Raw genomic sequence first — 14,077 nt, forward strand, 5'->3', positions numbered from 1 at the left:
ATCCTTGGATTCTTCTTAATGGTTTTTATATTTATTTTTCTGTCTGTAAAGCAGTCATAACCATCTGCTTATGCTGTACATAGACACAAAGATTGCACCACCTCACTTCCTGACATGACACATTAACTTTGAAGACTTAGGTACGAGGATATCTCTGTATATATCTCTGTACCACTTTCATGTTTAGGGCTTTGAACAGGAGTTAGCACGAGTATCTGCTCGCATTTTTATCTTTTCTCTCACTTTTTTCTTTCTTTCTTTTTATCAATGCTCCTTTGCTGCTCTGTGCTGCCTTTCAATACTGACTCAACATTTGCTGGGAGAACACCAGGCACTCAGTAAACAAATCTGCAGCAGCTGTGGTGCATGGCTAGCTAGTCAGCAAACTACATCTTTCTGCATCACAGACGCAACTGGTCCTTGCATGCTCTGTCTAGTTGCTGCTGCTCTTATACTAGGGTCTGTGCCGCCAGTTGCAGCATCAAACAAAAGCTAAAAGCCTGTGTAGCCTGTCAGTGGATGCCTGTCTTTTGCAAGTTGTGTCTCATTTATTAATCCATATACTAACACAGTTTTATGGGGCTTTTTAAAATATGTGTCTGTGGAGTTAATTATTCAGTGAAAAATGTTACGAGTTACTTTCTTTCATTATTTCACAAACTGTATTTAAACATTGATAATTGAGGCCATTTCTTTTATCTCACATTTAAAAAAAAATATTAGCTCAGAAACTGAAACTTCCAATTTCTATTATGATATTTCTACTCTCTGCTATGACGTGCACTGCAGAGTTTCCTCATTTGTGGGCCAAGATCCAAATTTGGCTCCGGGCTCTACTCACTCAAGAGAAGCAATATATCTAAGCCTTTAGATCTATAAGAATATGTTTCTCCTATGGGCTCCAGACAAGTTAAGAGTCCCTGGTTGAGTGTATTAACCTATAATGTCCTTATTATTATCCTAGTCGGGCAGTTGTTGTCCTGTTTGGCCTTTACCTTGCCCCTGGTTTTCCCAGGGGCCTCTCAGTACAACACAGCCTGTGGCAGAGTAACCATTGGCTGAGTTTCCACCTCCTTCCTCTCTCATTTTGTCCCAAGGGCCTCCCATCTACAGCCTGTTCTTTCCTGTCTGCTCAGCTAATAGCCTCAAGCTAGTGGCCCTGTTGTTGCAATGGTTCTGGCATACATAATTTTAGAGAGTGGACCTTATACTTAAAGTCACTGCTCTGCAGTTGAGGGCCTAAGCCCTCTTGCTTTATTTATTATTCATATTATAACTTCTGTAGTAGAAGACCTTGAGAAATAACTCAAATATACATCAATTGTATCTTGTAAATCTGTGTTCCAGCAGCAGTAGTTGTGTTTGTCGCAATAGAGGATCTAAAATGGAAATGAAGTAGCAACAGAGCAAACCTATTTATGCATGACTTTTTTGACTATTTTTGCCAGACTACACTTTCAAAACTTTGTGTTTTGAGCTTACCTGAAAGTAAGCTCTAAACAAAGTACATGGCTTAATTCCATGGGTAGGAGAATCATTTATGGCTTTTTCTAAATACAAATTTGTCAATTTTAAAAAAATCTAAATCACAGTGAGATGTTATGTTCTTGTATTATGTTACGTTCACTACCTGCAAGTACAGAGACAAAGTGTCCTTCTGAGTGTAACTGTAAGAGATTAACTCTGTTTTGAGGACACATTTCTGACCTCACTGGAGTGTTTACTGTGGCCCAAAGGGATGTGATGATGTGATGGTTCCTTCACTCAGATACTGAAACACTTTTGCGCTTGTACACATGCAAACACAAGCACATGTACATGGATATAGTGCCTGTGCAGCAGTAATAACACTGACCTAGATGTGTCCTCTCAGATCTGCATCTGACTTGCCGGCCAGCTGGCTCATAGGGAAATGTATGCACACATGCACACACACACACACACACACACACACACACACACACATAAAACACCTCCCCCCACAAAAGACACATACAGGTTAGTTTATAAGCCAGCAATACTGCAGTATTATTGGGTGGATGTCCTAAGGTGGTTAAATACATTTCTGTTGACTTTGTATACATTTGGCTCAGAAATCTTTGACTTCATTTAGAGGCCATATTAAATTTGTGCAAAGTGTATTTAATGTGTAGCATTCCAACAGGCTATCCACACACACCACCCCATCCCCAAGGTCTGAAAGGCATGCCCCTGTAGATTCAAGGACATTCACACCAGTCCCACATAACCTCTGCTCTACCAACCCCATTTCATTGTCCCAAACACCAGACAGAGACCCCCTGTCTCCTTTCCCTCCCTCTGTTGCACCCACCATCCCCGTCTCTCCAGCTGACTGGGGACCATTAAGTAGTCCAGAGCAGCCAGCAGCCGTCCAGACAGGCTCCCCAGTAGCAGGTGCTGGAGTGGGGGGCTCTTAAGACTGTGGGAACTGCAGCCCAACAGCTGTTTGCTGGTCACCCAGACAGAGCATGTCGCCAGAAGGCACTCTGCTGGGTGCTGTTAAAACACTTGGCCCTTTCATTTGAGCTCTTTTGATGTGCAGGTAAAGTGGTTGAGTATTTTAGCATATCTGAAGTTAAATACGAAGTGTGGAGGCTTTCAGTAAGAAATTGAGTGCTGAGTGAGGCAGAACCTATGCTGTTTATCAAACATAGTATCGTTAAGATATAAAAACAACTACCACTTAGATCTTAAATTTGTATGTTTTCATATCATAATATAATCACAAGACTACTTGGCTATAATGAAGCCAAGGCGGTGTAGATTACCCCATGTGCTCAGGCAGTGACACACACATACGCACACAAGTGAGAGAACCCCGTAGTGGCTTCATTAATCCAGGTTCTGTCAGGGAAACCAGAGAAGTCACCATGGTCTTGCTCTTCTATTTTCTCTCTTCCCTCAGCAGAGGTAAACAGACATGAGTGATGAGCTTTGTAAACCCTCCTGTGACCATTCCCTCTTTCTTTTTCTCCCTGCTTCCGGGAAAAACAAGTACATGCCGTCTTTGATGCAAGTGGGCGTAAAGCTCCCCTTAAAGACTGATGGAGAGGGTCTGTTTGGGGACAAAAGACTGCTAAACTTCCCCTCCTGCTCTGGTTCTGTTATTATGTCACCCCACAGTTTGCTCTGAGAAAACTAAGATTAGTCTGTGTCTTGCAGTCAAACTAAAGAATTTATTGCCACACCATCGCTCTTGGTCTGTTCATGTTTCTTTCTCACCATCTCCCTTTCTTTCCCCTTGTCACTGCAAGTGCCAGCCCCTCCCCCCAGACTTTCCTCCATCTCTCCCTACCACCCTCTCCTCCTCTTTTTCTGTCACCCTGCCTTTCATTTCATTCAAAGGAGAGGGGAGGTATTTAATTCTTGGCTACCTGCCCGTTTCTATGATGGCAGCTCGCTTCATTATCAGCTCATCTCTTGGTTATTTCTGCTTCAACTCAAGCTGGCTTCACACAGCTTCAATGTGTTGTTGCTGTTGTTTAATTTAACTTTTTCAGAACAAGCACTGCTGATTTACTCATCGTTAGAATAATTTTTGGTATAATTTAGTTGTCGTCCAGGTTCTGTGTAGAAATCTGTTTGCATATGCATGCACGCAAAAAGGCTGCTCTGCTCGCTGTTGGAAGCGTGAGGAGCCATCGGGGGCCCCTTTGTTTTTCTTTTTGACCCTTTTCATTCACAAAGCATAATCAGAGACTGCCCTCCTAATTGCAACCCGAATGAAAGAAGCAACGCATTACTGACACATGACTGCAAACGGTGGATGGAAATAATTGTCCCCTTTTCTTTGTTTTTCATGTTCAGCCCCCCCCCCCCCCCCCCCCCCCCACCACACACACACACACACACACACACACACACACACACACACACACACACAAAATCAGTGCTTTGCCAAGAATCAGCAAGACCTTTCTGTTGGAATGTCTGTAGAGGGAGTTGAAAAGGGGGACAATCGAGGCATGTTGATGCGAAAAGGAAGAGAGTCTGTTCTGCATTAGTCCTTGCACACATACTTATTTACCAGGGCAGACACAATAGGATTAACACCTATACAGTATAATCAAATCCAATACGATAGTCCTGCGATGAATGCTCCTTTTGTGGAGCTTGTGATGTTTAATTTTTGTTGAGGCAGATACCAACATTTGCTATTTACATTGCACATAATTACACAAATGGCTGCACACACTACATATAGTCTGGGTCTGAGACACAGCTCAGTTGCCCAGCAGCAGCAGTGTATTAGCCTTTATTGAAGATTTTGTGGTTTGACTGGGTAGCTTGCTACACACATACGAAGAGGATGTGTGCTGTCTCTCATCCTTGCATGGATCTGTGTAAGCACTCTTGAGAGTGGTGCGGGTGCACCTCTCCTCAGGTATTTTTCCACTCTCTCTGTCTCTCTCTCTCTTTCACTCTCTCTCTCTCTTTGACTGACCCCTTTTCTATCACAGGCAACACACACTTTGTTTTCTTTCCAGTTTTTTTTTTTATGTAGGCTTTTTTGTTTGAAATTCAGTTTGTTCATAATTGAGAGATATAAAATAGATGGTTGCTTTCCAGACTTTGATTAACTTATTATGTAACCTATTTTAATGCTTTTTAGGAAACAAAATATGCAATTGAGACTGAGACAAAGGGAAGAAGATATGCCGGGTGGGTGAGGGGTCACCAAAAAATTTTTTCCTGGGGCTGCAGCCTCTGAGCTTCTTGGCTATGTTTCAGCTCAGATAAAATGGCGCTCCTCTTTGCTAGCACTGACAGAATTGGAACAAAGCAGAAAGGGAGAAACATCAGTGGCTTTTAATGATTCTGTCATGTTTTTCTCTCTGTGTTTAAAAAGCACCTACAAGTCACTGGAAGCTTGCACTAGTTACTGAACAGATAAGCTGTTTGTGTTTTGTGTCATTGTTGTGTTGACTGGGTGGCAAGCAGTCATATGCCAAATCAGTAGATCTGAAAAGTTGCCAAATCCGCCTTTCATGAAACACACACACTTTACACATTCAACTGTGGTGGATCTTAAACCTCATGTTGCAATCAGGGATATTTGATACATTAACACCTCAATTTATATGCATGTAAAAAATGTTTTTTTTAACTAAGACAAATGTAGACAGGTCATTCTCCTTTCACACCAACACCACCATCACCACCACCACCACCACACCATCCCCCCCACGTACCCCCCATTTCAAAACACGAGAGAAAGTAATCAAACTGGAACCTCTTACCCATCTGTTCAATGAATACAGTCAAGTGGTTATGGTGACTTCTCTGGCATTATCTACTTTCTGATATATAAATATAACATCAATGTATATCACCGTTCAGTAGGTCAGGAAACAGAGATATACTGGAGTTGGCTTTCATGACCTTTAAATGTCCTCCAAAATTATTCTTAAATGTCCAATTAAAGACTTTCTAATTGAAGGTTCACATCTGGCTTGTTTTTTAGTTTACACAACTCCTTACTTTCATCAAAAAGAATTGGTACTGGTACATTCGTGACAGATCCTTTTTGATATGATGTTGCAGTAGTTTTTTAATGTGTGCAACTGATTGCAAACTGACTGCAGACTAGTGTTGGTGTTTATGTGTGTGTGCCATCAGTCTGACAACCCTGTGCGATAAGGCTGCTTGGGGAGCGTAGATAAGTGTGTTGAGGTGAAAATTGCATTCACAGCCACTTTGTGGCGTGTTGCACAGTGTCTTAAAGCCACATATCTGTCAGTATTTGTGTGTGTGTCCACACACCTCAAATAAATGGACTTTTCCCTCATCTGACTGGATTGTTTTGACCACTGGGTCTTTATCTCATGATGGATATCTTCTCGCTATTATTGAAATCACTGAAACACTCTGATGGAAGCTAATGGCAGAGTAATAGAAGTTACGGCAGCTTAATTACCAAACAAGGCAAATATTTTACGAACACAGCCTGGGCCTTTATAATTAAAGGTTAGTGAGCCACGCTTACTGCAGCTGCTCAGTAGGGTAGCCAGCCACGAATTTACTGTTGTTTATTAGGCTTCTAATGCTCGTTGAAAATGGCTGTCTGTGATGTACTGTAGATGGTCTGGAATTGCACTTTGATTATATTTAATGTGTTGTAGCCACCTTGAAAACTTATTGGGTGTTTATATTTTCATAAAAATATTAAGTTGTATTAGAATATATAGTACTGTACATGCAGTGACATATCTACTGTTTTACCACTGACACTTCCACTTTTGCCGTAAATTGGGAAAACAACCGAACTCAGAAAATATCTAGTTTTCATATACACATTTTGGCTACTTCATAATAAACATTAATTTTCCTTTCTTCTCAAGAAGTAACTGGATGATTTTTTTCCTTCACATGTTTGGTTGGCTTGTATGCTGGTGATATTCGTGGCAGTAGTTCTCATTGGTTTTATAGCCCATTACATGAGGCTGGCCTAGTGGTTAGAATGTTTGCATGCTGGATCGATAGCCTCCCTGCCTGCCCACTAGAATTAATAAGATCATTGATTAGCTGCCTCCCACTGATTGATTACTCCTTTACAGTATTGACTCAGTCTATTATTAGATCCCCTTCTGATGGGATGCTCTTGTGCCTAATGAAATTGCTTTTGTGTGATACAATGTTGATTAGAAAATTGTTGGAAAAGCCCCATTTTTGCTAGCTTGGTACTAAATTTGTAGCTCATGCTTAAAGTCTGTAAGTAGTAGAACAAGATTTACATGCATCTCAAAATGTGTTAAAAGCTCATCTGGAATTATTGCACACACAGACAGAGAGAAGCCAGTAGACACACACATATTCACACAAGCTTGAAGGAAATGTTTTGTGGTTTCTTAGTGCAGTGCAATTGAAGGAGGAGTAGGCCCGGCGGAGCGTAGGGAGTGATGGATGGGAAGCCGTCCTGGTTTCATTCCAATAAATGAGCGGCGTTCCACTTGGGCTTCCCTTCACAGCCCCAGCCAGTGAAGCCACGATGGAGACGGATGGGCCTCTCACTGCTGGGTGTTAGAGGAGAGCAGAGGGGAGAGGGAGAAATTAAAGGGTGAGGAAAGAAGTGGGGGTAGAAAGAGAGAGAGGAGATGTGAACAGAGAGAGAGGGATGAGGCGGGAGGTAGTTATGATAGTAGAGGGTAGCTAGAGTGACAAGGAAGTAAGGGGCAAAACAAGTTGGCGAGGGAAGAGGAAACAAGTTGGAAAGAGAAATGGAAAAGGAAATGAAAAGTCAAGGCGAAAGAGAGAAGGAAAGAAGGATGGGTAAAGGAAAGAACGCAAGGGTTCCCTCTCCCTGTTTCTGTTTGGCTGACTGCACCAGGGCAAGGATATATGGATATGCCATAGCTGATATGACATGTAGCACGCTTGGCTGTGCATTCTGATTATGTGTTGAATTGTGGAACGTGCAAGTGTGACCATCTCATCCTGCCAAGTCTGATAGCTAGCATTAACCAACCAAGAAGATAAAATTGGTCTATGGGACTAACAGGGGCTGTATTACATGATGTAGTCTATTCTAACCTAAAGTGTTTTTTTCTTCCCCCTCCCCCCTCCCCACCCCCCTTCCACCCTGTTTTTTTCTTTTTTATACCCTTTGTCTCTACTCCTGATAATCTTTTCTTTATTTCTGCATCTTCTGTCACTCAAATCCTCTTTTGTTTCTTTCTTACTCATCATCTCCACCTACCTTTTGTGTTGTATTCCTCTGTTCCCCTCCCCTTTTCTCTTTAGACATATCCCTCCAGAGTGGCCCTGGTGCCCAGTATGAGACCTCTCATTGGGGAGCCTCTTTGCCAGTTGACAGCTTCTCCAGTGCCAACAGTTGGGACAAAGTGATTATTGACGGAAGTGACACAGAAGCTTGGCCCTCCATCAGCCGCAGTAGTGACAACAGCCACCCTGCAGCACCAGAATGCCCCTTGGGCTCAGCTAGCTTTAACCAGGACACCAGTGCTATCACTACCACCAGTAGTTGTAGTTTTCTGAGTATGGCCACAGGTGCCGCAGGCCAGCAGGCCCACTACCCCTCTCTTAAAGCTAACAATAACATGATGACAGGACCTGGGTCAGCCAACACACTAGCTGGTAATAGAGGTTGGGGCTTGGATGGGAAACAAGATGGTATCAATGGTGGCCGAGTTGGAGCGCCCAATAACTGGGGCTCTCCCAATTTTAACTTGAACCTCAATCCCAATGCCAACCCATCAGCCTGGCCTGTTCTGGGCCATGAAGGTGGTGGAGGTGGTGGTATTGGTCCCAATGGGATGTCCAACTCCTCATCTCTCCCACCAGGTATTAATGGCAATGGGAACATGGGAAATGGGAGCCTAGGAGGTGCGGATAATGGTGCGGGAGGTTGGGTTGGCATGATAAGTGCTAACGAAAATGATCAACAACACCCTTCAACCAACACAAGCTTGTCCTTCAATATGGAACCTGCTAACCTTAACACTGATGGACCAAACCACACTAAGCAACAGCAACAAGCTCAGGAGCCTATGAGCCCTATCCATGGGTTAACTGGCTGGGGAGGCCAATCACCCACTGAATCATCCCAGCTCAATGGGGATACAACAGGCAGCTCTGTATGGGGTGGTGGAGAAACAAAGGCAGCTGACTCCCCCAAGGACTCAGGCTGGGACTCAACTCCTTCTGGAGGCCTTTCTGCCTGGGGCCGACAAGGCAGTGGTGGAGGGAGTAGTGGAAGTGGTGGCTGGGGTGACTGGGGAAAATCTTCTGGGGGTGGAGATGGATCTAAAGGCTGGGACTCAGTAGATGCTGGTAGTTCAGGTTCAGGCCAAGAGCAGCAACTTAGTTCATGGGGCCAGCAGCCTGGAACAGCCCCAGCAAGTGATGGTAGTGGGGACAGCAGTGAAGGTCGATCCCACAGAGACAGGTCTTCCAGCATGGAATTCGCCCCTCTGCTACCCCGGCAGGACCTGGACCCTAGGGTGCTGAGCAACTCGGGTTGGGGACAGACCCCCATCCGACAGCACACTGTATGGGAGATGGAAGAAGCCAACTCTGATGATGGGAAGAGCAACAGCAGCTCAGACACCATAGGAGGCTCCAGTTCCAATGGTGGACCCTCATCCACTAATGGAGGTACCATCAACCCTAGCATTGGCTCCAGTCAGAGGTCTGCATCTGGAGGAAAGGGTGACAGTGAAGGATCATCACCCTCTGGCTGGGGACCCCCTCCACCTCAGCCAATCCAAACTGGATCAGGATGGGGAGAACCCCAACAGTCACTCAGCAAAGCCCCAAATGGTACTACCAGTGGCTGGGGAGAGCCTTTGCCTACCAATGGTCCTAAGAATGGGGGCACACCATCTTGGGGTTCTGAGGACAAGTCACCCAGTTGGGATGATGGCCTAACAAAAAAACAGCCTAATAACTGGGGAGAAGGCCCCAAAAGCTCCCATGGTTGGGGTAACAGTAATGGGGGCTCCAATGGATCCAACACAGGGGAATGGGGAGAAGCAGAGGTCAAGAACAATGGGTCCTCCAGCAGCATGTGGGAAGGAGAAGGAGGAAATGCAGGAAATGGTGGATGGAAGGAAAGCCCTAGAGGAGGAACTAGAGGAGGAGGCTGGGGTAAGCCTGCTCCTGCTGTGACTAATAGCAGCTGGGGGGATAACTCACGTGGCAATGGCCCAGTGCAGGGAGGCTGGGGCTCTTCCAAGCCCCAGGAAAGCAGCAGCAGCAGCACTGGCAGTGGAGGAGGTGGTGGCATTGGTTCTTGGGGTGGTCCTGGTTCTGTGAAACAAAACCCCTCTGGCTGGGGCAATGTCAGCAAACAGGACCAGGGCATGGAGCCCACTGGCTGGGAAGAACCCTCCCCTCCCTCTATCCGCAGGAAGATGGAGATTGACGATGGAACATCCACCTGGGGTGATCCCAACACCTACAACAAGACTGTCAACATGTGGGATCGCAACAATCCCAATAATAACCCAGGCAACAGCGGCCCACCTCCTAGTAAAAATGGTGGAATGATTATGCCCAATAATAACAACAATCACTCTGTCGGCCCTGGGAACAACAATCACCATCACAGTCACCACATGCACCACCATCCCCATCATGGCCAGCCCCCAACTCACCTGCAACACCATGGAAACAACAATGGGTCACCCAACAATGCCGCCTCACATCCAGGTGCTGGTCCCCAGGGTAGATCCCCCCTCGCCAACCCAGGTAATATACAAGGCTGTGCTCCTATGTTAAAATACTATTTGATAATCTGAAAATGTCGTGTGTATTTAGAAATGTAGTATGTATGAATGAAAAAAAAAAAAAAAATGAAAAAAAAATACACTTAAAACCTAATATTTTTGGAACTCAAAAATGTTTTGTTAATAGACTAAGCCAGAGGGAATAAAAAGTGACCGAATTAATAATGACATTTATTTTGTTGCATTGTTGGCAACGATGGTTAGTATCTTTAAAGATTATTCATTAAAAGATTTCTCTCACAGTGATTATTAAGTAGATAGATAGACTAGATAGTCTCAGAGGTATTGAGGGCCTGGTAATGGTCATGCATGCATAATTATAATATTTGTACTGCAAGCTGAAGTTAGGGCTGCAGCCAGTTCAAATAAGTCTTTGTGAAGACAAAAGCAATGCATATAAGCATAGCAAAGCTTTAATAGCCAAACTCTCTCCTTTTGATTGTGAATGACACTGTTGCCCTCTGCAGTTTGCCATTTGCACTACACCTATCAAATAACATCATGACCGATTTAAGACACATTTGTGCTGAGCAGTTATACCTCAATAGCCATCTCTACTGAAACCAGTATAAATAAAGAGAGAAGAGGGGGATTGGAAGATCTTGCACTGGCTGTCCTGAGCCGCTGCTTATATCCAGCTCCTACACATTCTCACACACACACACACACACAGACACACACACACCTGACAAGCCAGACCTAGCTGGTCAGGGGCCTGCTGCTGTCAGGAGGAGGCTGCTATGAAAGGCTTCTATATGTAGCTAACTAGACACTGTCTCAACTGACAAGCTTAATGTTAATCTCTCTTATTAATATGTCACTACAACTCATTGTGATGGCCTGAAAAGACGATGTGAGAAAAAAGGAGATGAAACTTCATTAGTTTTCAGCTCTGCAGTGGTTTTTGCAGTAGCTGTCTGAAGCGAAAGAGTTTTCAGACATCTCTTGAATTCAAACAGTACTTGGGAGCATCCTTCCATTGTTTAGTACTCAAGGAAGGACTTTAGGGGAATGATGTGTAACTGGAAGATAAAACTTGCAAGTGGATTAAGATTTTACTGCACCAAGAATCATTTTTTTTATTTTTTTTCATCCAGGTTGGGGAGAGCTTCCCAGTGTTCAGCCCAAGTCAGAGCCTGCTTGGGGAGAGCCAGCTGCTCCAACATCAACTGTGGACAATGGCACCTCTGCATGGGGCAAGCCACCAGGGGGAGTGGGAGGGTGGGGAGACAGCAGCCACGAGCCCTCTGGACCCTATGGCAGGGCCAACGGACCCCCAGGTTCTGCACCCTGCAAACCAGGTAACACCTACAGATGAATAATATTTGCTGACACAGAGATGCATGATTAGAAAAGCAGCATGGCCCAGCATTGCCAAATTGTAGCAAGATGAAGGACTATGTTCAGTGCCATCGGTTTTTGATCACACTCCTGGGCACACACCCCTTCTGGCCGCTATAAAACCATAGAATAGCCATACAGAGCCATACAGAACAGATTACTGTGCTATTATATGTGCTGGTGCTAGTAAAATCTAAAGTAGCTTTTCTGCTTCAGCCTCTCAGCATGATTGTTATTATAGGCATCTGTGATTCAGATTGTGTCCAGTGGTACCACACCCTCTGTAATAGACTGATTGACGATAACTCCCAGTGTGTGTGCACTAGCATACTTCAGTTAAGGGAACAAAAACAGGAAGTTCCTTCAGACCTGCACTATTTGTGCCAATTCTGAAGGTCTTTGATAGTGCTAGTGTGTTGGTAAGATTAAAGCAATTCCATGCCTCAGTGGGTCTTGGTTATTTGTGCTGTTGGATTGAAATGTTAGAAATGGTTGAGGGAGATGTTGGGGGGGGGGGTACAATGTCAAATGGCAACAGTGGCACCAAGTGGTCAGATTGAAAATTACCTGCTGCTCATCCTCTGAAATGGCTTGTGTGTTCTCAGTGTGCATTTAGGATACACAAACACATGTGTTCACTGAATGTATTAATATTGTTATCTCACATTCTCACTGCGTTTAATGTCTCTCTCTCAGGCCCCAAACCTATGCAAGATGGCTGGGGAAATGGAGGAGAGGAGATAGGCATGTCTACTGGCCAATGGGACACTGAGGATGGGGACATGTGGAACAGCCCCACCTCCCAGGAGAGCAGTTCTTCGTGCAACTCCTGGGGAAATGGACCCAAGAAAATCCCAAGCAAGGTCAGAGAACATACTTGATTTTGTCATAAACATAGTGATAAATGATAATGTTGGGAATTGTTGTCATTTGAACGAACTTAATTGTTGGTAAAATTAATTAAAGATATTTTCACTTGTGTGTTGTCAGGGGAAAATGGGCAACAAGCCAGATGAGGCCTGGATCATGAACCGTCTCATCAAACAGCTCACTGACATGGGCTTTCCGGTATATTTAGAAAATATTTGGAAAGCTTTTCTGACACTGACATATATCACTGATAAGTTTTCTTTAGACTTTTCTTTTAGGTTTTTACTCAAGCAGGCCATAAATATAACCCTTCTTACAATTAAACCATGGTCACTGACAAGCGCATGTTATCCATGTGTTACAGAGAGACCCTGCTGAGGAGGCTTTGAAAAGCAACAACATGAACCTTGACCAGGCCATGAGTAAGTTTACCGACATGTTTCTGTGTGTCTTGCATATATATTGCAAAACGCCAAAATGAAATGGTTTTAATCAGTGTAACAGCACAAATAAGCCTTTTTTTCATATTTTTCAAATTAATTCATTCATTACTTAACACTGTTGCTACATCTCCTCTTTGATTGGGAATTATACCAAACCATACATTTTTCAGTAAATACATTGTATTTAATTAATGTAATATAGCCATTTCTTGAAGAAAAAATGCATTCAAAACATATCACTTATTAGATGAAGTGCCTAAAAAATGATTGTGATATTTGGTTTTGTCATGCAGTGTATTTCCATGTCTAGATTTCATAAAAACTTTTAGCATTCTCCTTTCTGTTCCCAGGCGCCCTGTTGGAGAAGAAGACGGACCTGGACAAGCGGGGCATGGGCATGTCTGATTACAGCAACGGCATGAACAAGCCCCTGGTGTGTCGGCCCTCTGCACTCTCCAAAGATCCCTCTGACCGCAACAACTTTCTTGACAAGGTAAAAAAAAAAATTAGCAACTGATCATTTTGTGGGCATTTGCTGTTTTTTAATAGATTTACAGTAACCATTTTGACGTGTGTTACAAAGAAAGGTTTAAAAAAAAGTTATTATTAATATCACTATCTGATCAGACCAGTACAATATTAGGATAAAATCCATCTTCACATACTTAATAATTTATGTTTGGAATGTGTATTTGAATGTGTCTTTATTTTCTTATCTCTTCATTCTCTCATTAACTATTTATTTTTCTCTGGTCCAGGATGGTGTTCTGTCAGATGACACCCCCCCATCACCGTTTCTGCCTTCCCCCAGCCTGAAGCTCCCCCTGGCCAACAGTAGCCTTCCTGGGCAGGGTCTGGGACAGGGCAACCCGGGGCTGGCCATGCAAAACTTGAACAACAGACAGGTAACACAGTGAGCACACACAGTTGCACTACACAATGCCACAGAACCTTGAGTTGAAAAATATAACCCTTGACAATGTTACACAATTTAAATAACAAACCTGCAGTAAAACCTACCTTGGTGAAGCTTGTAATACTCTGTTAATATTGAGTTAAAAATGTTCAGACTGTGGGAGTTGATGCTATAAAGAAGCTAACCCTGCAGCTGTCATTTTCCCTCCATATTAATGTACAGTGAAAAACAAAGTACTT

General features: G+C 43.7%; 1 protein-coding gene across 6 annotated transcripts in view; it reads left to right on the forward strand.

Moving 5' to 3' along the window:
- The window catches only part of tnrc6c2 (trinucleotide repeat containing adaptor 6C2), a 139,832-nt gene that overhangs the window by 107,876 nt on the left and 17,879 nt on the right, over window positions 1-14,077 (forward strand). For all 6 annotated transcript variants that reach the window (XM_056372616.1, XM_056372618.1, XM_056372617.1 and 3 more), the window contains 7 exons: window positions 7,762-10,230; window positions 11,366-11,569; window positions 12,306-12,472; window positions 12,600-12,677; window positions 12,844-12,901; window positions 13,273-13,415; window positions 13,681-13,827. In XM_056372616.1, coding sequence (XP_056228591.1) covers window positions 7,762-10,230; window positions 11,366-11,569; window positions 12,306-12,472; window positions 12,600-12,677; window positions 12,844-12,901; window positions 13,273-13,415; window positions 13,681-13,827 — 3,266 coding nt within the window. The remainder of the gene's footprint in view (window positions 1-7,761; window positions 10,231-11,365; window positions 11,570-12,305; window positions 12,473-12,599; window positions 12,678-12,843; window positions 12,902-13,272; window positions 13,416-13,680; window positions 13,828-14,077) is intronic.

This window comes from Seriola aureovittata, chromosome 3 (genome assembly GCF_021018895.1).
Source record: "Seriola aureovittata isolate HTS-2021-v1 ecotype China chromosome 3, ASM2101889v1, whole genome shotgun sequence".
Lineage (NCBI taxonomy): Eukaryota > Metazoa > Chordata > Actinopteri > Carangiformes > Carangidae > Seriola > Seriola aureovittata.